Source organism: Scleropages formosus, chromosome 15 (assembly GCF_900964775.1).
Source record: "Scleropages formosus chromosome 15, fSclFor1.1, whole genome shotgun sequence".
NCBI classification, from domain to species: Eukaryota; Metazoa; Chordata; class Actinopteri; order Osteoglossiformes; family Osteoglossidae; genus Scleropages; species Scleropages formosus.
The window spans coordinates 5,387,061-5,412,085 of NC_041820.1; the positions used below are offsets into that span (position 1 = coordinate 5,387,061).

The following is a 25,025-nucleotide window of genomic DNA, read 5'->3' on the forward strand; positions in this document are numbered from 1 at the left end:
TGACAGAGCCAGCCCACCAAGTCTGGAAGCAGAACATGTCTGACTATGGACACTACAGCACACACCCCCAGCAAAGCATGGGTTTAATTATTTTGATCTGTCAGCTCACAACGCCATGTGACATTTATCTGACTGTAAGGGAGGCTGGGAGCTTGACTGTTGACAGGCCTGATTTGTTTTTTCTGGGATTTGTGTCGAACTGATTCAACGGTCTGTCTTGTGGGCTGGAGCTTCTCCTCCCAAGGAAGGAATGGTGCTAATCACTTCAGGACACTGCACAACAGGCCCCGAAGAAGACATGTGAAACACTCAGAGCCTGGTGAGACTGTCGAAGAAACAGATCTTTATGAGTCAGTGTGCTGGGTGGAATGCTGAAGATCAAGCGGTCAGGAACATGCCAAATCCCTGGGAGTGTGTGACCCTGGCGGTGGTCCTCATGGGGCAGATGGCCCAGGGTCAAGTGGGCAGATTGGCGAGCAGTGCCTCCCAAAGAGACGCTTGAAAATGTGCTGATATGAGCTGTATCGCTCAGGTTCTGTCAGACTAGACTAGGGGTTGTGTTGACTGTCACGCCATCTGTGCCAAACACACACTCATTTAGATGCTGGTTCTGTGTCTTTGGCACAGACAGAAGAGAGAAGTCCATGACACAGGTTATCACTGTTCACCGTGTTCATGTCAATGAGCCATAAATTCCACTGAAACTCTGGACATCCTGAAGGAAAACACTGTGAGGTTGGTCCAGTTTTCCCATCTTCAGGGATCATCATCATCCTCCCTAGTCCATTTACAGTAGCTTCATTTCCCAGTTCAAATGTGATCTTCATAGTTTCACTTTCATGGCAAAAACGAAAAGCAATTTTCTTGCAAATAAAAAAAATATGATGCTCAAAGTGACTGAGACCAGGATGAACAGTGGCAGTAATAAATGTCATGCAGAAATCTAAAAACATCACATATCAGCACAGCTCAGACAGAGATCTTGCACCATACAAAAATTACACTGCGCTTCTCCACATGCACGCACACACACATTTTTTAACGTGAGCACCAATTACCAGGCTGATAGAAACCCCATCATTTCCCAGACTGCACTGTGCAACCCAGTGAAGGAAGGGCAGAGGTGCAGAGTGGGTCTCCAGGCTATGAACCCCCAGCATTTCAGCCCTCTGATATACTGTACATGTCCTACAGTAAGAATCCAGGTAAGACCCCCTCAGCTGTGGGGCACACAGAATTATCAGGGTAAAAGGTAGATAAAACATGACAAATGGCACTTTTGACTTAAACCTGTGAAAACTGAGCTTTACAGGTTGTATATCTAATATTTAATCATATGTATGATATGATAATAAAGTATGTAAAATATTTATAGCCTTTGGTGATTAATTAAGTTGTTTTTTATTTTCTGTGATAAGTCTGCTTTCTAACTCAAGATGAAGATTTTTTTCCTTTAAAACTTGAATTTCTTAGACATGTTGAAATTCTATGAATAAATATAAGAATAATAAAAATAAATTACAATCTACATGCTTGTTATTTAATGAACGTAATATTAACAGTGGAATCGCGTGGTGTGATTAACGGGTTCATTTGTAATTAACGCAAACTTTATAGTATAAAAGAAATTAAAGTTACTGTTTTTTTTTACTCATTTGTGATCCAGCATCTTCTAATTTGACACTTTTAATCAATTTCTTCATCTTTACTCTTAGTAGAAAGTGAGCTGTACGAGGTCCGGCCCTTATGTAATATCATGTATCAGTATAATAATCACCATAGTGGTCAAATAGATAAATATATATGAAAGTAAAACTGGTAGCACAGTCGGAGGTCTTTGTTGGAAAAAAATAAACAAATAATTTAGAGGGTAAAATAGTCTAAACCATAGGAAGTTAAGCGACACAAGAGGACCACAGGATATTTAAACATTTAATTAGAAAATATGGAGAAATTTTTCATAAATGCTTCGTTTGACATCAGACCCCAGCATCAGGTCTGAACTCGTGATTGGAGTTAACAGTATTAGTGTGGGCATTAGAATCATAATAGGCAATTGTTAACAGATTAACAACTAGATTCAATAAATTTGGCAAAAACAAACAATAAATTATTCGTATCAAATCGCATAATACGAGTATATAATAAGGCACCCTAATTAATCTCAGTTCATCAATGAATATGTATCTCCTATTACTTTTAAAAATAAAAGATAGTTTATTTCCGGTTGTGCAAAATATAACAATAACAGCAATAATAATAATAATGATAATAATAATAATAATAATAATAATAATAATAATAATAAAACCGATACTGAAGTTGGAGAAAACTTTCCTAGAAATGATAATGTAATTAAATACAAAAAGAATATGAAACTGCTATAAAATGTTTGTTAAATTCAGAATTAAATTTAGTTCCATAGAAAGGCTGCAGTGATCTGGGAAACCGGCCCGTGTGTTTGAAAGTTTATACTGTATTTTACACTTTTATACCTGGTTACCTTTCTAATTGATTATGTTGAAAAATGAGACACATTTTATTCATTTAGAGGATTAGACATAATGGAATATTCCGAGTTTTATACAGCTTTGGGTGCGAAGAACAACTTGTTAAAGTTGGAAAGTTTGTCAAACTAGTCCTTTCATAAGCACCAGTTTCGAGCGCACGGCTCATTAAAAGTTTCTCTTATTGGTGAAACTAAGGAACCTTTAATAACTTTACTGCATTATTTTGATCAGTTAATATCTGTTTGTATATAGCCCATAATTTAAATCCACTTCTTTTAAAAAAGTATACAATGGCCCACGATCACGTCACAATGTTAAGTTATAACTGATTTATCTCCCGTGATTATGATTTTTCTTTGTTATTTATTATTAAGATAAAGATTATTTTTACAATATTAATAACTTCCGTTACTAATCGAAATGGCTTGGTCGCCCAGCAGGTTTGACTTGTGCCTGTTCTCTGGTGGGTCTGGGGTTCGAGTCCTGCTTGGAACGTCCGTCCTGGGTTTCATCCCCTCCCCCCTTCAGCCTTGCTCCCTGTGTTGCCGGGTTAGGCTCCGGTTCCCCACGATCCCGCTTGGGGCAACCGACTTTGTGTGTGTGTGTGTGTGTGTGTGTGTGTGTGTGTGTGTGTGTGTGTGTGTGTGTGTGTGTGTGTGTGTGAGATATAACTGAAGCTGCTTATAGGCGAGCTCGTCTCACATTCCCGGGAGGGGGTGTAGTTTTGAATCACTCCAGTGTAAGAACATCTTCAGCCACTTCCTACACCTGTTTAAAGTGCGCAAAATAATTATTTTCAGGTAATCTCTAAACTGGTTCTTTTTAATATCATGCATGAAACAGACCATGCTTCTCAACAGCACCGAATAAAAACATAAAATTGCTCTCCTTCCATCAACTTGTATTGTATTAAATAAGAGCATCATTAATATGACAATAATTTAAAAAAAAAAAAAAAACAAAACACTCATTCATCCACCTTTTCATCAGAGGGCTGGACAAACACCTTTACAGACAGATTTATGGAAATGGACAATAATATGGACAGCAGATGACAATATAGACTGTAGAAGAGATAGTCGTAGATAATAGACAAAATACTACATAATACAGAATACACACATACACACACACACACACACACACTGATATTACGTTATATTAAGGATATAAACCAGCTGAGCTACAATAGAGATGGCCATTCCTCATCGGTGGTATGTCTTCCACAACATTAATTAAATTTACTATATTTTCTTCTTGTTTTATGTTTGATGTTTTATGCTGTTTTTAAATTGCCCTTTGGGAGAAGTAGATTTAAAATAAATAATATCGTATAATCTGAACAAGCACCTATTTGCCACCATGTAGACCACTTGGATAACTGACTATATTTTTTTCAAAGATCACAACCAGTTGGAGGCCATTAAACGACAAGAGCCATTTCCATAGAAATGATTTTTATAGGTGTCTGATCATTTAGCCTGAGAAGGGATGGGGGGGGGGTTGAATCACCTTTAAGAGCAAGCAGCAGAGAGCCATCCCTACATGCTGTTTAGGAAACCACGTATCAGACAGAACCCCATCAGAAAGCCTGGTGCGCTGTGCCAGGATATAAATAAAAGGAACCGCAGTAAAGTCTGCTTGGAAGAGCTTGTGAGAAAGCGAGGAAGGCATCCTTCCTTGTCAACGGGGCCGCACGTCAATTTGGTTGCGCTCGAGCACAGGGGAGGGGGGAAGTCGTGGGGGCGCAGTGACGCTGGGGAACTGTGTACTGTGTAGGCCGAGGCCGCCGTGGGGCCAGCGTGGGCCGCGCTGTGCCAGGGCCCCGGTACGGTACAAGACACCGCAGTCCCAGAGGAGACGAACTCAAGCTGTCTTTCACCCACTGTAACCCCACAGTTACCTCAACCGCTGGCACCCAGGTGGGCAGATGCTCAGCATGAGGGCCCGGTGACGTCACATGGCGGTGAGGTGATGATAACTGGGGACTGAAAAAGCTCCGCTCATCTTTTCTCAGACAATTTTTTCATGTCTTAATATTTATTGCTGAAAACTCGGAATTTGGAGAAAGTATGTCATTTTCAGGAAGGGTTTAAAATCATGCTAAAGTGGCATCTGTTTATATTGTTAGGTAAAGTTTTCAAAACTTTTGAAAATAAAAATAAAAGTGTTTACTGACAGATTTCAAAGAGGAAAATAAAACGGGTGAATCAATTATGCTACATAATAACTTATTATGTGACTTAATGAGAAAAACGTTATACGGACTGTAGATAGCGATTACTTTTAATTGCAGATTTCTTGAAAACGGATGGTTTCTGATTAAGAGCATCTTGCCGTTATTTTAAGTAATAATCCATTCAGTAAATATCACAAATAGTGTCAGCAATATTTTAAAAAATCATAGCTGACAAATTATTAAATTGCAAATCTAAGACAGCCCAAAAAATGTATGAAACTGCCTATTGCAATTTATATTAATTATGAGACGGGAGCAAGCAAACATTCCGAACATGTTACACAGTTTTAAGTCTACAAACCTCGGCAGACTGCGCTCTTTTCGCGAAATATTCTAAAAATCATTTTATGTTGATATCGGGTTCCGGAATGACACAATTTTAAAGTAGGTTGTATGTTTTCCAAATATCAATACCACGTTAAATCATCACACGGGCCATTAAGAGTAATTTGGTATCAATTATACAGATTTCAAATCTGAGTGAAAAGGAGAAATATTTACTTTGCTTGAATTCTATTACAATATCTATTAAATTTTTCATATATAAAAAAACAAATAAATGGAATCTTTTTGATATACTCAGTTATCCCTATGAATACATATTTAAACAGACGGAAGACATGAAAATACAATATATAATAATTTTCATACGTGTAAGTTTCACAAGTTACAGTTGTGGTACATTCTCTATCTTTATTTTAAGGTTCCCAATTTTATTAAAATTACCATTCGAGTATATTACCTCTTGCTTTCCTTTTGGACTTTTTCCCCCTAATTTTATTTATAGGCTCCTCTGCAGACACGTCCATTTTCATACTAAATAACGTTATTTCCTATCAAACAGCCTAAGCAAGCTATTGTAAAATAAATCTTTATTATATATTTTTTTCTTTAAAATCCCCTTTGTTAGAACATCTCCTGCTATTTGTTTCTGAAAATGGGTTTCATTAAGAGCATATCCTACCCCTTCACCATCTTCAGCACTGTTTCACAGTTTTGCCTCATCACTGCTTTCAACTCATCCTCTCTGGTGCGTCTTCACCCGCATTTACACCACATGATGTAGGCGCTAAAGATGGTTTTACAGTGAACTTTTGTACTTTTTTTTAAATCATAACCCTGTCGCGATTTAAATGAATGCATTACACAGAAAGACCAAGTCCACATTCTCTCCATTTGTATGTAAACTTATTAATTCAATACAGTTGGAAAACCAAGTAAATCTCGGTTAATCGGTGGAGCATCTAAGACACTGGACGGTGAGATAATCATAACTGGATAAAATATCATAATAGAATAGTACCTGCTATTTTCACTGTCCCGAACTCCAGGATTCAAATGTAAACACCCGGCCTCCACATTTATCTGCAACCTCTGTCTTTTCAGCCCGACTTCTCATAACTTCTTCTCGGTTTCAGAAAACAAGAAGAAAGACGCACCGTTCCTGTAGTTCCGATGCTGTCCAGATGGGGGCGACTCTCCTACTGTTTGCACTGTTGACAGTGTGACAGTGGACTGTTCCAAAACGCACCCCTCCCCCCTCCATTATTCCACCGGGGTTTCGGCAAATCTCACTCCAGCACAGCAGAAAGCGGATCCCATCTTGGTCAATTATCGTTAATTAACACCGATCAGTTAACAAAGTAACCTGGCGATGGGTGCAGATTAATCTTTTACACACATATTAATTACCTGCTAGATTGTGAAAATAATTACTGTACAAGGTACAACCCTAACTCTACTAAGGGCTCTTCTTAGGCAATATATGCATAATTCAGTAAATTGACGCTGTTCTGTATGATATTGTCCGTCACGCGCAGCTCGACCCCCCCCCCCCCAAAAAAAAAAAAACCCCAACACACACTGCCCAGAGACGTGTCTCAGTTTAATGAAGAAATCTGACGTCTGCGCGTGCGATTATGCTTTCCGTGTGTGTTATATAGCTGCAGAGGGGAGGCACAGTGACACTGTGTCGTGTCACACTCGCGGTGACCGTTCATATTTTTGCGAGGGACAATTTGTGACTGGAGATTAATTACACGTAAAAAAAAAGTCTGCAATCTGGGAATTTAGAGCAGAAAATAAAGAATAAATGCCCACTCGGGCCATAAAGGGTGTCGATCCAATAGTGTGATAAACAAAGGTGCATATTAAAGTAACTTTAAAGTATCTGACATGCAGCTGCTTACAGTTGTGTTGGCGCGCGCCCGCCATTTACAGGGATTAAGGGGTTTAGCGTCACCACCTTGACGTCTGAAGGTTCCTGGGTTCGAATCCCTGCTCTTGATGTAGGAGACTTGATCAAGGCACTTACCTTGAATTGACAGAGTAACAACATCCAGGTGTGCACATGAGTATATCATTATTATTTTATGATCTAACATAGTAAATTACCCCTGGGCAAGGGTGTCCGACTGGTAAAGGATAAAACTGCAACGTTTCTCCTTCTAATCCACCCCGTTTTTAGACAAGAACATTAAATGCATTGATAAAAGTATTCTAGTTAAAACATAAAGTCTGTTATTATCCTTCCTCTCAACTGCAATATTCAGCAAATTCGATATTTTATGTGTCTTTGTTGTGTGTTGCTGCACTGTAGCGCGAGGCAATATTTGAAACAGTTCATAAGCGCAACATTGGCGCGGGTCTCGTGCCCCCAGTATTGAATATTGAATATTGAAATAATAGTGCACTGAGTGCATTGATTGCTATTATTTTTCTTCCCCCGATACGTAACAAACTTATACAACACTGAAGCAGTGCAAATTCTAAGTAATCATATTTCGTCATTTTAAAATGTACCTTTATACATTTTTCTTGCTTGTGATTTTCTCATTTGTAAAAAACGAGTTTCTCAAATTACTTTAACTCTTGCGAATTGAGAGTTTGTACTAAATCCTGTCAGGTTACACTGCTGATACAAAAGAACATAATAATTAAAATGAAAATGCTTTTACATAATAATGGAAAAGTACCATTTTCATTGTGCCAGTGGTAATGTCGACTTTTTATTATTAAGATTATATTTTCATTAATGGAAATACGCCTAAAACTTGGGAACGTTAACCCTTGTTGTAGTATGATGAATAATGGGATGAAAGCGCAGGTAACGCGGGCTTAACGCACGAAAAGGGAGCATTAATCGTTATGATATTAATAAGGCGGTCACGTGCCAGTGGTTTTGCGATTTTTGATTTACAGTGTGGTTCTCACACCGACCACCCTTTAATGTGATATGACGATGATTTACTTTCTCACTTAGCCTAACAGTGCATGTTGAAAGCAACTGGTGTGAAACCCTCAGAGGTTAAATTTTCACACACCAGACGCGATGCGCGCGCGGAACAGCCCTCGTGGAGGGGGGCTGGACCAATGAGATGAAACCAGAGCGTGCAGCGTGATCAGCGGGATTGACGTGGAGCCGCGTTTCTGCCGCAGGGATCGTGAACACCGCCCCCCCACAACACACACACACACACACACACATACATACACACACACACCACCCCCCCTCCCTCTGTCGGGGGAACATCTCACTTCGGATCCCCTTTTTTTCCGCTCCCGCACAGTTATTTCCACTTGGGCACGAGTGGGAGCGCAGTGCTGGAGAGAGGGGGTCGGCACCGAGCCCGTGATAGTGGGGCTGCCTTCTCGTGCCGGGCGTAAGAGAGCACGCGTCCCGCCGTCGAAAGGACACATACTTCACAGAAATCATCTGGAAGCTCGGAGGAATGGGTAAGGGCTCGTCCACGTCCACGGCCACACGGATCGCTGACAGGGGGGGACGGTGCAGAAGCAGGACTCGAACAAAACTCCTTTTTTTTAAAAAAAAAAAAAAAAAAAACAACAACTATGGATACATTTCGCGTCTGTAAAAGAAGAACTTAAGTTCTTCCAGGTCGGGAGATGAAGCTCCAGAGTCGCGCACGCGAGCTGCGAACCTCGCGGACAGACAAAGTTTATAACTGTAGCGATACTCATACATAACCAAATCAACGAATACCGAATAATGCGTGCTGGTGCTGCTGCGCGCTGGAAAGTATGGTAAATGCGCGAGGCAGAGGCAGGAGGAGGACAAAAAAAGTGGAGATTTTTTTGGAATGAATTTTGAAGGAGCGCCATTTTCTGGTAAAATGTAGGAGACTCGTGGGGATTATTTGTGATGATGCTGGTGATGTATATGTCACATAATTATGTGTGTGTGTGTGTGTGTATAAATAATATGTGTAAAATATCGACAACTATAGACTATATATAGCATAGCGCGCTCCTCCTTGATGCCTCCTTCCTCCCACAGAGCAGACCTACGGGGAGGTGAACCAGCTCGGGGGGGTGTTTGTGAACGGTCGACCCCTTCCCAACGCCATCCGCCTCCGCATCGTGGAACTGGCCCAGCTCGGGATTCGACCCTGCGACATCAGCAGGCAGCTGCGGGTCTCCCACGGCTGCGTGAGCAAGATCCTGGCCCGCTACAACGAGACGGGCTCCATCCTGCCCGGAGCCATCGGGGGGAGTAAGCCGCGGGTGACCACCCCCAACGTGGTGAAGAACATCAGGGAGTACAAACAGAACGACCCGGGCATTTTCGCGTGGGAGATCCGGGACCGGCTGCTCGCGGACGGGGTGTGTGACAAGTACAACGTGCCCTCGGTGAGCTCCATCAGCCGCATCCTGCGGAACAAGATCGGGAACCTGTCGCAGCCCACGCAGCACGAGAGCGCCAAGCAGGCCCACGCGCAGGCCGCCGCGCTGCCCTACAACCACATCTACCCGTACTCGTACCCGAACGCCATGTCGCCCCCCGGGGCCAAGATGGGCAACCCCCACGGGGTGCCCGTCACCGGGGGGCACGTGAGCATCTCGAGAGCCTGGCCCTCCCCCCACACCGTCAGCAACATCCTGGGAATCAGAGCCTTCATGGATCCCACAGGTTCGTGAAGAGTTCCCTTTTCAAGAGTGAGATTTCCTTAACGATTCTTCTTCTTCTTCTTCTTCTTATTATTATTATTATTATTATTATTCTTATTATTATTATTATTATTATCATTGCCAGTAGTAGCACGCTAGCCAGAAATCGTTAAGCAAATTATACATTTTTCTTTGGATACCTTGAAATACTTCTGTAATATTTTTGCAGAATTGAAGTGAAATGCATTTTTAATGCACGCCTTGATTTTGGATTTTTTTTTAGGCCTTGCACGTAAAAAGTTGTGTTTGTACACGTACTTGTTTGCACTTGGATAATCTGGACTGACATCACTGGAAGAAAAGAGCGGTTGCAAGTGAAAAATGAATTCACAGGCTGTTCCACTGCTGTGTTTCCTCAAAGACATGTAAACAATTTAAATGTAATTTTTTTATTTATATCAGTGGCCCTGGTTTGTGCGTGATATCACGTGATACCAAGTAGAAATGAACATTTGATTTGTGGCCTGTTTCGATCTGGATATTTTTTTTCCCGAATTTACAGGCCATTTCCATGATCCTTTAATTTAGGCCATAATTTACTCCCAATCTCACACCGTAGAAAAACTGTATATGCATTTCGGGTCAGAACTGGAACAGAACAAAACTTTAGAATGAATGAACAAGGTTAAGCAATTGCGAACTCTAACAACAGAAAAGCAGTTAGAATTTCTCTTTGAATGTGGCATTAAAAAAGTTTCCTACGTGGATGATGCTGTCCAAGGCAAATTGTACACGACGACAGAGCTGCGCGTACCTTTTTTTTTTCTTTTCCCAGGCGAAACAGTTTTTAAAATTAAATGCAAAATTGTTGTCGGCGTGCCTCGTGCCTTAATATCACCCCCTTAAAAATACAGCAAATGAAGAAAGGAGTCGGTAGACCCTCGGTAATGTGGACATGTAAATGTGTGATGTTATTTTATAAATTAAGGTTTACAAAAATTCCGAGCTCGGGTTATAGATCAAAGCTTTAGCTGGAATTTCTCTAAAATTATTCGGGACATTGTAATATCCTGTGAAAAGCGGAAATTTTAGCTTTGATTTATTATATTTGCTCAATGAGCTGCGACATTTTTCTTTGGGATGTCCGTTAATCTTTCATTGTTTTGATCGGATTAATAACTTTTGCTGAGGCAGCTACGTTTTATGGTTATGATGGGGTATAAGTCGTCCTCTGGTGTCCAGCAGCAATCGCCGGGCCCGATGGGTACACCCCGAAGATGGAGGACTGGACCAGTATGGGGAGGACAGCGTTTCCACCTCCGCACGCTGTCAACGGGATGGACAAAAGCGCGATCGACAGCGACGTCAAGTACCCGCAGGTGAGCGCGTGACCCCTCCGCTTTTCGGGCTCGCTCGCGCCCGCTCGTGCCAGCCGACCACTGACACAGTTGAGCAACGCAGTATTACCTTTCTGCCTTCAGCATTTGCATTGCGCTTGGGATTCCATTTTTCATATGCAAATACGCGAAACCAGAGCAAGCGTACGCTGACCATTTTCCTCCCCATTTTTTTTTTTTTTAATATTTCGTTATATTTCATATTGCTTCCGTTTTTCCTTGCCTCGACCCCCAGCCGTCTTGCACCCTCTCGAGCTACGTCCCGGCCTGCGCCTACTCCCCCTCTAACCAGTACGGGGTCTACAGCGGCCCGCCGGGGGGCTACGTGAGTCCCGGGCACCACTGGCAGTCCCAGAGCGCGAGTCTGTCGCACGCGGGCGGCGGCGGCGTGACGATGCACGCGGGAGAGATCCACGCTCCAATGGTGTTCAAACACCCACCGCGAGACGGTACTACTACTATTACTACTACTGTATTGCTTATACAGCTACCGCTATTATTATTATTATTATTATTATTATTATTATTAGAAATGTAAGAAGTGTTATGAAAAACAAATTAGTGTAGAGTAGGCGTGTTGAAACAGAGCAATAGAAATGAAACAGTCTTGGACTGATGTCTGCAAAGTACATTACCAAAGCCACTTTTTCATTTACCACATCGTTTCAATATTTTACTACATTTACCCTTGATCTCGGTCCATGTGGCGGATACAACAGGTGAACGATCCAGTACCGCAGAAGACATAGAAGACAGTTTTAGGTAAAAACGTGCCACAGTGTCAGAGTAATCATTATTAATATTATTTTTGATGTTTATTCGTTCTTCGAAGCACATTTTTCTCATTTAAGGAACGCGGTTATTTGTCAGATGGTTCATTTCGCCCCTCTAAATGTTGCAACAGTAGTTCCCCTCTCCGGATGTTAACCTATTAACCTTTACGTGTGTACAGTTATTTTTTCATCTTTACTATAAAACAACACTTTTTTAAACTGGGTTCTTCTTCAAAAACACATTATTGTGTTACCAGAATAAAAACAACCGGTTTGAAGAGTACATAGGTGCAAACATCGAACCCCCTAATCCCTAACGCTGAGGCAGGTTTCTGTGTGATGGCGATTTACTGTGTTTTTATCCCCAAAATGTTACCTACATTTGTCATTTGATACTTATCTGTCAAATAGATTTTGCACATAAGGAAGAGGGAAAAGGCCTTTCAGAAGGCAATCTGCTGATACTTATCACAGGATAATGAAGAAAGTACGGAAAACATGAACTAAACTTTATGGGTAATTTATAATTTAAATGCTCTGAAATCGTTCCCTCATTTGAACCGACACGTTCGTCTTCGTTCGCATTATTTATATCGCGAAATCAATCGCGTTTTAAAAATGTAATTACTGCTGCTGTCAAAAATCATTTCAGCAAAAACACTTCAATGACGACATTCAACTGCAATTCATTAAATGAAAAACACGGCAAATTAAAAGTGAATTAATTGGCAAAAGGTCCTTAGTAAAGATATTTCAAGCCCCAGCCATTTCAGACAGTCCGCAACTCTTGTTTTAATTATTTCTTTTTAGGTTTGGTAATGTCGGACATCTTAAAATAAAATAAAAAAAAATAAAATAAAATAAAATTAAATTAAATTAAATTAAATTTACTTTAATTTAAAAAATTAGTCGGTAAAAATAACTAATAAATGAAATATCTTTGTAAAACAACACTGATAATCACTGTCATAATGAAAGTGTATGTGTGTATTTTAATTTTGCGCTGAGCTAGATGTGTGACATAGGTTCCTACTCAGCAAATATTTCAAAAATATCCTTTTATCTGAACTGTTCTGACCATCCAAATAAAACTATTTATGCGTTCACGGTCCTTTTTGTCTTAGGCTTATAAATGAAAATTTTATAGTCGCTCACTGCGACACACAAACACAATGTGATCCAAATGTGGATGCTGACATAGAATGTGCAAAAAAAAAATGTGTTTCTGCAAAATGTCTCTAAACCGTCGATAAATACTAAGAGAGATATTTTTGTATTTGTTGGAATTACACTTCTGGGCGGACGGACACGAACGAATCGACATAATTAAGAGCATCCATCCACCCAGGCATCCCGTTTATTTTCGAAGGGCATTTTATTCATCGACCCTGCGATGCAAAACATTTTCATATAAACAAATGTTCAGTTTTTCTGGTTTTCAAAGGTCTTCCTCAGGCCTCTGCAATTCCATGGGGCCTATAAGGCCATAACAGTAAGCAAGAGTGAAACCGATATCATAATAATAGTGCGAATGAACGAAATACACAGCATTTGTTATGTATTCATTCTTCCTGTTGCCATGACAGCACGCAAACACACCGACACAATAACACACGCGCGCCCGTCCTGTTATGTGCGGTGTTTGCTGTGTTGGAAAGCGCATGTCTTCGGCTGCACACCTTTGAGTGACCACCTGTGAATGACCACACTTTCACACTGGACATATATGCACGTGCAAACTTACAAAGCACGACTTGCCGCTGTTGCAACCAGCTGGACGATCCTGACATACTGGCTCAGCATGCGTGTCTGCTGTTTGTGTTGCGCAGAAGACAGGAAGCCCCCCAGCCCCTTGATCAAGCAGCAGCAACAGCAGCAGCACGAGGCGCTGAGCAGCGTGCACGGACTCTCTCTTTCTACCTCATCGTCGTAACGGCGAGCAGCGACGCGCGGCAGCACCGGGAACTGTTAACGCTTTATGATGTGCAGCGCAGCCCTTCTGTAGTTGAGCGCATTTCAAGGATTCAACCAGTAAGTGAAAAGCACTATATTTATGACTTGCAAGCTGAAGTGTGGACCGTGGGCAGCTGTTCGGACACACGTGCATACTGTACAACATACTGTACAGCATACTGTACAACAATGGCCTTCCAAGGCTGCATCGAGCGAAAGGAATGTACAATTATGGACAGGATGTATAACTGTACTGTAGTCTTCTCTCCTCCGTCTGCGGTGTTGGTGGTGGCTGGTTGCCTTACCTTTCCATTACACGTGTGCATGTATCTTCTACAAAGTTCAGATCCCAAATGCAAAAAAAGAAAAAGAAAAAGAAATACCCATGAGCGAAAAAAGTGCGCTACAGTTCTGAGAGTCTTTGACTTACTGAGCTGTAGCCTGAAGAAGCCCTGCCTAGTATTTGCTGATTATTAAAATTCTGGTTTTCTGCCAAGACAAGTAGCAGTGATGTGAACAAAACAGCTAATCCCAAATGTAACATATTTACAAAGGCTTTAATTATATATTTTTATAAATCATGTGTAAATATGCTGAATAAATGCGACATAGAAACAACGAGAAATGTCCCCGTTGTTGTATAAATGTATGATTAAGTCTTCTTCTCAGCCGAACACCGGAGAACATGTGCTGATATAACATGTTAATGAACATTTTATTGGACCTCACAGAGAACTGATGTTGATGAGAAAGATCAGGCCTTGTTCTGCTTTTCGCATGGTCCCCTCTTACTTCAGCGAACTCTGTGTATATATATTACATATACATATAAATATACCTTTGTGTATGAATATATAAAGAGAACACTTCTTTTCCATTTGCGCATCACCTGCGGCGCCTCAAGTGTTGATATCTTTTGAAATGTTTCTAAAAACGGCGTGCAACCCATCATATATTAAGTGTCGAGCACACAGCAAAATGGGCAGTGTTAAATGTACTCTGAGTGGTGTTTATTTGGAAATGCAGAAACCATGCAAACAGGATTTCATTTTTACCGGAGATGTGGCTGTGAACACTTGCCTTGATGCATTGCTGGAGTTGGGGTGTATTGTGCATGTAACAGATATTTATTTTTTTGATGAAATATTCCATAATTACATAGCCCGTGACTAATCTTTGACATGCTGTTTGCTGGTAAATAATTGGGTATAAATGCCCGGTCTTGTGAAAATCTCGATTCTGATTGGCTGAGAGGGTGATGACTTTCGGATAAGTGTGTGACTAGACATAAGATAAAAAATAGTTTAAGCAGCAGTCGCCTTCTTGAATCTTAGTAGCCTTTTTTGTTTGTTGTACAACTGTGCAGACCAAGATTTATTCCCTCCAAAGTTACTGAACAACTCTGGAATATTAAAAAGTATTACAATGTACAGAAGTGAGGCTCATCTTCATATTAAAACATTCAGGCTATAAGCGGATTCATAAATTATAGTAAATAATTACTACCGATGATAACTCGCTTGCACGAGAGATTTCTTTACACTTCTTTACATTTTTTTCGCAGCCGCAACCAATTAATAATTCACAATTAAGCAAAATATTTGTTTGGTTATTAGGATCTTATTATTCCTTTGTCCAGAGAATACATGGCTGGAAAGCGCTCAGCTGCGTGTCTCCGTGTTGCAACAAATTAGCAGAAGATAAATTCAATATCTGTCCTAATCTTTTCGATGAATATTCAAGAAAATTTTATGTGCAATTAAAAAACTTCATACGCATAATATATTCCCCTAAATCTATATCATTTGGGTTGTGTATCTAAAGCAGGATGGGCAAACGAACCTAACTGAAAGAAATATTATACATATAAATTAAAAAATCATTGCATATAAGGGGAAACCCTTAGTGAAATATCAATGTTTCACTAGACTTCAGAGAAACAATTTTTGCGTTAAATCTAAAGCATGTGGGGGGTACAGCCAATGAGGTTGCGACCAGATGTACTGGACTAGAGGGAAATTACTAAAAAAATTATACCTGCAGCAGGTGAATTATCATCCTAACTGACCAGAGTTTATCAGTGTCGAACCCCTGTGTACACCCAGAGAAATCATACACGGTGCAGTTACCACGAATAGCTTTACAGATCATTTTAGTTAATAATAATAATAATAATAATAATAATAATAATAATAACAATAATAATAATCTTGGCTCTAATTTAACTGCAGGCAGTATAACACAATGATGTTAGTCTCACTTGGTCTGGTCTTTAAAAATCATTACCTCCACCTAATTATGTAGTCTCTGTTTATTTCCCGTATTTTTGAAGAAGCATTTTGTCCTTATATTCCATGACGGCTTTATTAACACTAATGTGGCGAGTTCTTTACATTTCTCAGCAAAAGGAATAAGTTGTGTTGTAATTAAACGTAGGATTAATGTGCGGGATAATTAAACTGAACGAATTACTATTTGTTTTCAAATCCCGCCAAATGAACCCATAAAAAAGACAAATCATTTATGGTTCAGCAAACGAATATGAAGAGCACGAAGGGTCGATCGTTCATTCTGGAGGAAAATCAGTTTGATTAAAAACGCTCTTTTAACTCAGAAAATTAAAAACAATCTTTTGGTAACATTTACATTTATTAATTTAACAAGGAACACTATTGATTCTTACTGTAAGGTGTGTGTGTGTGTGTGTGTGTGTGTGTATCCTTCAAACAAACTTGGGTGCCCTTTGTTCTCCTCCTTAAATAAGCTCTCTAAGAGCAAAATGACAAAATGACATATTAATTACACGAAACCCACTATACTTAAAAATGGGTAAATCCCATTTCGTGTTTGCACAGATTTTGACAATTTTTAGAAAGCGCGAGGATCATCAACACGTGCCGAGCAGTGGAGCCCCCTGCGCCGCCGCCGCGAGCCACAAGCTCCTCAATTCGTGGTCAGAGGTCAAAAGTGAGACTTCACTGGGAGCGCGAGAAAGAGGCGCGGACTCCCACTGCGCGCGTGCGACCGACGGCGGTCAGCAGGGCCCGAACACCTGCCCGCGTGCGCACGGTGCGCACGTGCCGCGCTCGCGGTTATTCCATGGCGGCGCCTTTAAGTTTTCGGTACCTTCAGTCAATCAATACCGCAGTCAATACCGCGATCGTTACCACATCGGCAAATCGCACACTTTTAGGGTCTAATTTTGTTGGAACTTCCTTTGGATGCGGTCTTCGACCATCTCTTCAGCATCCGAACGACTGTAGCGATAGAATCATTTTAACCGCCCTAACTACGAATTTCTTCGAAATTTTGCATTTCCAATTAGCCTTATAGAAAACATTTCTGGCTTTTCACAAACGTGGTAACGAATACACCGATTATTGTAATCTCCCGTTGATGTTTTTGTTGGAGTTAATTAAAACTGTTAATTGCGTGAAATAGTTTCATTAGGGGAAAAAAGAATTTTTCCGTCAAATCGAATAAATGTAAAGGTTTAATTGCAATCAATTGCAATTTTGATGTTTTCGATGAATACAATAGTCAGTTTATTTTTGCAGTCATTTAACAAATGGTATTAAATGGTGTGAAATGTTTAATTCGCCCCGTGTGCAAATTACTAATTTACATATACATTTAGCTGACGGTTTTCTCCAAAGCGACTTACAATGTGAAGCAGTGAAGTTAATTTAAAATATTGCTTCTGTGTAACGTACATGTATGTTGACTTCGAACTAAACTTTTATTTTTTATTTTACATAATCAGTTGTTAACTTAAAGTACATGAATTTCATAATCATCATAAAATCACAAACCATCTTCAAAAATTTAGCTTCTTTTGAAATCTTTCAAATGAAATCTTTAACTGAATTAAAAATAAGTACCCTGAAGTTGCTTCTGTAATTTTGATTTAAGAAGATCACAGAATTTCAGCAAGTTCAGCCCAGTTCACATGTTTTTAATTCCCTAATCAAAGAGCAAAAGAATCATCCAACTGGTATAAGGGTGTCCCAAAGATTTGGTCCACACAGTGAGGTTTTGGTGGGGGTTTTTGGTTTCTTTGGCTGGCAGCCCTGAAGCTCTAGGGTGCCAGTAACCCCATTTTGACTTGGATGAAAATCGGAAAGGCTGGAGAATATGAAGAAGAGGTTGAATTTTTAAATGCTCAATGACCCAGGGGCAAGCGGATGTGTGTGTGCACTTAGAAATGTTTAAATGTGGAGGGAAAAGACTACGAGTAACCGTTTGAGCTTTGCGTTCCAGAACCCAGTAAACCCTTGGACAGTTACATAAAAACCAAAGGGCTCCGGTTTATTTCCTCCTTGGTGGATGTCCTGCCATATAAAGGCAAGATGTGTTGATACAGACTGGGCTCTGCAGTTCTTATTAGCTTTATGAGATATACAGTATGTTCAAAGAGACATCCACAAACTCAAAACACACATTTACCCCTTTGTGTTCTAGCAGTGGTGACAGCAGTTTTACTGGCATGACTGCAACAGTTAAACAGCTGTCTTAAGTCAACCACCTACAGTGGCAACAAGTCTTGATGGGCCTCTTCTTGGTAGTCCCACCTCAAAGATAGAGGCCAGTGTGTTGACCGCTGTGGAAAAGAATGGAGTGAAATACTAAAAGAGTGTTATTCTATACGAAAAGGAAGGGTCTTGGATAGGGGTCAGAGAGAGAGGGCGGGCAGGAAGGTGGGGACTTCTGTGCTGTGTTGATGACAGGCTGTCCTCGCGCAGGATGCTCTCCAATTGGAGAAACACTTAAAGTTTCAAATGTCAAGAAAGGTACCTTCAATGTGTGGTGGCATGTTTTTTTCAAAGATAGACAATGCTGGCAAAAAAGATAGAAGCTGGGAGGCGTAACATTGCACTGGACCCATTTAAGGGACAGAACTTATGAAAAGTGCAAGTGCACCTGGCCAACCTGGGCAACACCTGAATCGGGGGTCCTGAACAGAAGAGTGAAAGGAAAGCAACACACAAGTGTCCTGCATCACTGGGAACTGCTGCAACAGAGTGGGAAGGACATGGTGCCTCATTTCCTCAGCAAACTTGTAGACCAGATGGCAAATATGAACAAAACTAGTCTCCACTTGTTTCCGTCTCAATAATGCCCAACACTCTACTGTTGACTTTTCTGGAACAGTTAGCTGGAAATTGCATATCAGATCTTTTATGTTTTTTTTTGGTCATCTTTAAGGATTAATATCTCAGAACATGAGTAGATGGTCCTTCAGCAGTGGCTGTGCTGATGTTAAAGGTGTTGGATGAGTTGAGTGGTGTTTCTTTCTAAAGCTACCTCAGAATCTAAGTGTACCATAAAAAGTTCTGACATAAAGGGACCCAACAATCTGACAGTAACAGTGCTACTGGGAAAAACATCTAAACATTTCAGCTGAGACACAGTCCATTATTTCTATCCCTAGAATCTTTGGTAACATCTCATAAAGTTCTCAGTCAAGGATGTCTTAAGAAAACATTGCAAACTGTGTAGAGGAGCTCCTGATAGGAGGGCGTCAGCCACAGAGATTTCCATTTAGTCATGTCTGAGAGACTCCTCTCTGGGGTAATTAGGGAGATAATTAAAAGGCAAAGCTCACTGTGAAAACACCCTGTGCCAAAAGCATAAGCATCTTGTGTTGGTGAGGTTATAATGGCCCAATAACACTTTTTAAAACGAATGTCAGTATTTTTCTGAAGGTGAGTGGACCGAATAATAAATACATTTCTTGTGACCTACAGTGGAATTTTTAATAGCCAGATGTGACTGTAGTTTCCAAGAGTTTTTTTTTTCTCTAATTATAACAAAGACTTTTGTGACTGAAGGTGCACAGCCATCAGGATGTAGTCAAACAAACCATTGCGCTTTGCCGGTTTTTCTGTTTTGCCTTTTTGACATTACTGATATGATGACTGGGGGGGGGCGTGGTGGCACAGCAGGCTTGACTGGGTCCTGCTCTCTGGTGGGTCTGGGGTTTGAGCCCTGCTTGGGGTGCATTGTGATGGATTGGCATCCTGTCCTGGGTGTGTCCCCTCCCCCTCCAGCCTTGCACCCTGTGTTGCCGGGTTAGGCTCCGGTTCGCTGCGACCCTGCTCGGGACAAGCGGTTTCAGCCTGTGTGTGTGATATTGTGACCTTTTCCTTGTAATTAGGCATACTTTTTGCACATTTCATTCTGTTTCCTCATCTAAACTCCACGTCACATTTCAGCTTGTGGAAATCAATTAGAAAAAGCATCCTTTGATTTTTTAAAATTTATATTTCCACTCCGTAATGTCAAGTGTTTCACAATACGGTATTGCTGATCACTCAGAAAAGGAATTTCATGGCTGTTCCTGATATTCATTTTCACAGAATTTTATTGTTGAGTTCACATTAATTTTCAAAAAATGCTTTATAACATACAGTTTAGGGCTGCTCTTTTTCTCATTAGGTCGTTAAACTTGTTCAGCGGTGTTGCAGCACAGGAACAGATCTGTTTCCTGTCTCTTGTGAATTTCTGTAATCTTCCTACCAAAAACAACCATTTGTTTAAAAAAGCAATGTAATTAATGTATATATTTCTTAAAGAGCAGCACAACTGCTTAGCTTTTCATCTGAGGTTTACATGCTGCTGGACCACAAAACCTGTTTTTCTGCAAATGTCTGCTTCAAGGAGACGTGTCACAGCAACATGCAACAATAAACGACAGCTACCACACCAAGAATGCCCCTCTTCCACGAACCACGGCGCTTGGTTTTGATGGAGAATCCGGAAAGAGTCAAAGTTTCTCCCCTAACCCGCTGGGTTTTTTTTTTCATCAGAACTGTTTTGTCCAGCTCAGATGAAGCCTCCCTTGACTGCTTGGCGTATCAGGCCAGCAAGTGGGCTTCCCAAGGCAAGTGCGTTCCCTTGCTGAGATCTGCTTTGTTTTCCCGGATACCGCTTGGGGTTCAGAAAATACTCCTTCATGGTGGCTCAGTGACTTCCAGCAGGACTTACCCCCATCAGTCACAGCTAAATGTGAACCCCCTCCCATACCTAGAGGGTGTTTTTAAAGGACAGCTTTTGGAGGGATTCTGCAGTACTATATTACTATTACTGAGGATAGAACATACAAACTGGACTAGAAGAAAGTCATCCTACAGACCACAGAGACCTGTGCTGGTACACCTTCTCTGTATCCCCTTCTTCAGACACAGAAGTTTACACCTGTTTGTGTGGATGACTCATTTGTTCAGGCCAGTGTACAATGTTAAGCTTGTATACTAAGCAATTTACCCATTTATGCACCTGGGTAATTTCTACTGGAATAAGTATTTACTCGGGGTAAATACTTTGGTCAAGAGTACAACAGCAGGACGTGGATTCAAACCCTAGGGTATTACACTAGGAAGTGGATTCAGATCCAAGGGTACTGCAGCAGGACATGGATTCAGACGCAAGGTTATTACAGCGGGAGCTGGATTCAGGACCAGGGGTACTACAGCGGGTGGTGGATTCCAACCCCAGTCCTCTGACTGCAAGGTAACAGCTGCCACTATGCTGCCTGCTGCCCCAAGCTCAACAGTTCAAACATACCGCCTGTTCAAAGTTAAGCACTATGGTCTGCACCTATCAAAAGTATCTGTGGGAAACTGTTTCCGCTTTCAGACATGTCTGACACATTGGAACAAAAGAATGTTGATAAACATATATTGTACTATCACCGGACCACTGGTATCATGATTACCTGTAGGCTTCATTTCTCTTTTTTCCATACAGATAACAGTGGTTCACGGACAGCGTGTAACTGAAAACAAAGATGACTGAGCAGACAGCACCATTTCATGCCTGCCTCTGCCCGACTTTGCACGAAAAAATATATGTATATTCAGTATTTTTAATCTGTGGAAGATGACAGTGATCCCAAGGGATTCAGATGAGAATGTCAATAACCCTAAGTTCAAAAACGAGGAGCAGAGCTGCACGCTAAAACAGATACTAATGGTTATGAGGCTCAGCTCCTCTGGTAAACCCAACGAAAAGGAAAACAATCACAGATGACGTGTACCTATTTATCATGGCAACAAACTATTTATCACTGTCTGCTGAGCGTTCAGGTAAGAGCGAGCTTGCTTTGCACGGGCAAGACCTTGCTGCTCGCTTTGATACTGGAAGTTTTCTAGGGCTCTTTGTCCCATTATTTCAGCATTGATTTTTCGTGGCAGCTGCTTGAGTCACGATTCTAGGCCAGTTTTCTATTTAAAATGCTTTGCTTTTTGTTGGATTGTTGGTTATGCTGGAAAAAAAAAAAAATCTAAAATGGGGAAACAAGCAGCAGCACCATGTGTGACCTTAGGAACGATACACATTCTTTTCATGCTCAGTATTTGGATTTAAAGCACCAGATCATGAGAACAGTTCCACTTTTTGAGGAAGGGAACTGGAATTCTCAGAAAAGAAACCCACACGAAAAGCATGCAAACGTGCAGGCCGGTGTGGGGTTGGAACAAACAAACAACCTTGAGCTGAGCTGACAATGAACTCCACAACCTGCTGAGCCACTGCTGCTCGCCAGCGTGACAACACCCTGATTGACACTGATTATTTTAGGATAAGATATAATTGAAAGTAATTAAAATAATGCATTTTTTTGGGACGTTGAACACTGAGGTAACACCTAGCAGCTTATTTCTGTTGCTTCTTCATTATTGAAATTTCAGTGTTTTATTTCATGTTTTAGCAGCAATGCAAGTAAGTAAAGAGTCTGAGGACGCTTTGTCAGGCTACAATAAGCTTTATTTTTTTCCTCAAAATAAAAGAAAATGGAACCTTTTCAAACAAAAGGCTGAAATAAGGAGGTGTCAGTTTACAAGAATAACATTAAAAAGACATAATAATATATAATTCTTTGCTAAGACATTTTTCCAAATTTCCTGAAGTAAACAGTCTGGTGAAATGCAGTGCTGCGGAGGATCACCACAAGCAAGAATTTTCGCAGCAGCTCTGCTTTCCAAGTGGACTCCCAGTTAACATTGTCCTGGCCCGGAAGAGGAATTTTTTTACTATTTGTGGTTTTGTTCTAGTCATCATCCATTCAGGACCGCACTCATTTACACACACACACACACACACACACACACACACACACACACACACACACACACATATATATATTAAGGGCAATTTAGAATCAGCTGTTCACCTGAAAAATGTCTTTGGAGTATGGGAGGAAACCAGAGCATCTGGATGAAACTCACATAAATATAGAGAACATACTAACTGAGCTGAATTCAACCCTATGTCCAAACCCACAGCCCAGGCACTACAAGACATCATTGCTACTTGCTGCACCGCTGTGCTGCCCCTTCATCCTCCAGTCTCCCCAAAATACTGCAGCTTCTTATGATTGCTAGGATACACACACACACACTGTCTGAAACCGCTTGTCCAGAGCGGGGTCGCGGTGAGCCAGAGCCTAACCCGGCAACACAAGGTGCAAGGCTGGAGGGGGAGGGGACACACCCAGGACGGGACGCTAGTCCGCCGCAAGGCACCCCAAGCAGAGCTTGAACCCCAGACCCATGTTTGGGTATAGAAAGGAATTAATCTGAAAAATGTATAGTATAATTTAGAATCAATGAATGTAGAAGGATCTTAGATGCGACTAAGCCTAAATTAAAAGTATTCATCTATTAGCATTACTTTTCATCCCACATTCATTTCACGTTGTTGGTATGAATTTTATGCTTTTAAATATAGGCGAATGCAGAAGATTCCAAAAAGTTAACATGTACGCGATGCTTGAAACATCAACCGGTAGGTCTTCAGGAAGGAGAAGGTTGACAAGCAGTATCATCTTCGGACCTTCGGGTTTCATGGTGGTTTACTTTGATTCCGGAAGGGGAGAGAACAGGCCACACCCACACGCTCACATAGAGTCGTAGCATCTCCATCTTCCCGGTTATTACACACAGATGGCTGAAACAGCGTAACATGATGTTTGCATACACAATGAATCCCCATCTCTTTCGGGAGGTTTGCGAGCAGGAACTCCTTCTAGGCCAGCGTCAGGCCCGTCGTCTCCGAATGGCATTAGGGGTGGCGATGCAAATGGCGGAAAATTGTCACGTTCTGTGCATCTGAGGAGCCATTGTTCCCAAAGACAGTCTGCAGATGGAAACAAAACGAAGAGGGAAAATGTTTGCTCTGTGTCAGCGTTTTGTCACAGTTTTTTTTTTTTCATTTTAACAAAGAGCAGGTCTATGGGTAGAGAGAGAAAGAGAGCGAAACGGAAACAGTGGCATCGCTGTGAGTCTTTGTGATTAAGGGAAACTATGGAATTGATGTTCTGCCCGGCTGCCCGTCTCCATTTTTATTTAAGCCTGCTGAAATAAACAGCTGGCACAACGCAGCCACATACGTGCCTTACATTTACCAGCGAGTTGTGCGGTGTGGGAGCCAACAGCAGCCGTCCGCCTAATTCTGGGCCTGCGTTCGTATGAAGCAATGAGCACGTGATGAGTTTCCATGCAAAAAATGTACCCATGGTTAGTCACTGTACTGTCTGCTGGTTTTGAAAATGAGAGAAAGAAAAAAATGGCCATCGAATTTGCATTGAAGGTTCTATCTCCGCAGCAACAGAGCTACCAACAAGCCGAGGAGCCACGGGTTATAGCAAATTACATTTCGCCAGTTCCTCCGATAAGAGGGAGAATTTGTGTTTATGGAAAAAAGTAATCTATAATGAGAAGCGTGGGTGGGTGTGTGGGATTATATCTGAAATGACACATTTTTCGATTGGTTAGTCGAAATAGGCGTCTGCCAGCAACTCCTGCCATAAACTAATGAAATGGACATTTACAATAAAAAATGTATTTTGTAAATGTTTGGGGAAAAAACACACACAAACACACACACACACACACACACACACACACAAACACATATATATATATATACACAGACCTATATATACTTCACAATATCTAATTTTTGTGTGAAATGCTTTAGTAAGCTTTACAAAGTTACATTATGTCCTCCAAAAAAGTAACAAGTAGCATATGTTTAGACAGTGCAACTCAAAGCTTTTTATTTTCCTTCAATAAGAAAAATTAAGTTTAACCAATTGGGAATGGCAGGAAATTTAAAAAATCTTTAAATGCCCCGAGAAACAACAGGTGTCGCAACTCAGAACTGAGTAACAGGAAGGATTTTTTAATGCATTTTACTGCTTGAATTATTATAACCTCAGAATGGATTTCAGCAGGAAATGCAA

At 41.0% G+C, this 25,025-nt stretch overlaps 1 protein-coding gene across 2 annotated transcripts; it reads left to right on the forward strand.

Moving 5' to 3' along the window:
* Positions 1–8,274: 8,274 nt before the first annotated feature.
* LOC108921055 (paired box protein Pax-1-like) lies at positions 8,275–14,148 on the forward strand. 2 transcript variants are annotated; one of them, XM_018730291.2, is made up of 5 exons: positions 8,275–8,484; positions 9,047–9,679; positions 10,900–11,036; positions 11,290–11,503; positions 13,657–14,148. In XM_018730291.2, the coding sequence occupies exons 1-5, from the start codon at positions 8,481–8,483 to the stop codon at positions 13,758–13,760; spliced, it is 1,092 nt and encodes a 363-aa protein (XP_018585807.1). In that variant the 5' UTR covers positions 8,275–8,480; the 3' UTR covers positions 13,761–14,148. The 2 variants fall into 2 exon arrangements, with proteins under 2 accessions (XP_018585807.1, XP_018585817.1); XM_018730301.2 differs by having other exon boundaries at positions 10,903–11,036.
* The last annotated feature ends 10,877 nt before the right edge of the window (positions 14,149–25,025 follow it).

Bases quoted from the DNA above. Each gene is read 5' to 3' on its own strand.
- LOC108921055 (XM_018730291.2), top strand. The intron at 11,037-11,289 runs GTGAGCGCGTGA...CTCGACCCCCAG, and splicing joins GCGACGTCAAGTACCCGCAG to CCGTCTTGCACCCTCTCGAG. The intron at 11,504-13,656 runs GTACTACTACTA...TGTGTTGCGCAG, and splicing joins CAAACACCCACCGCGAGACG to AAGACAGGAAGCCCCCCAGC.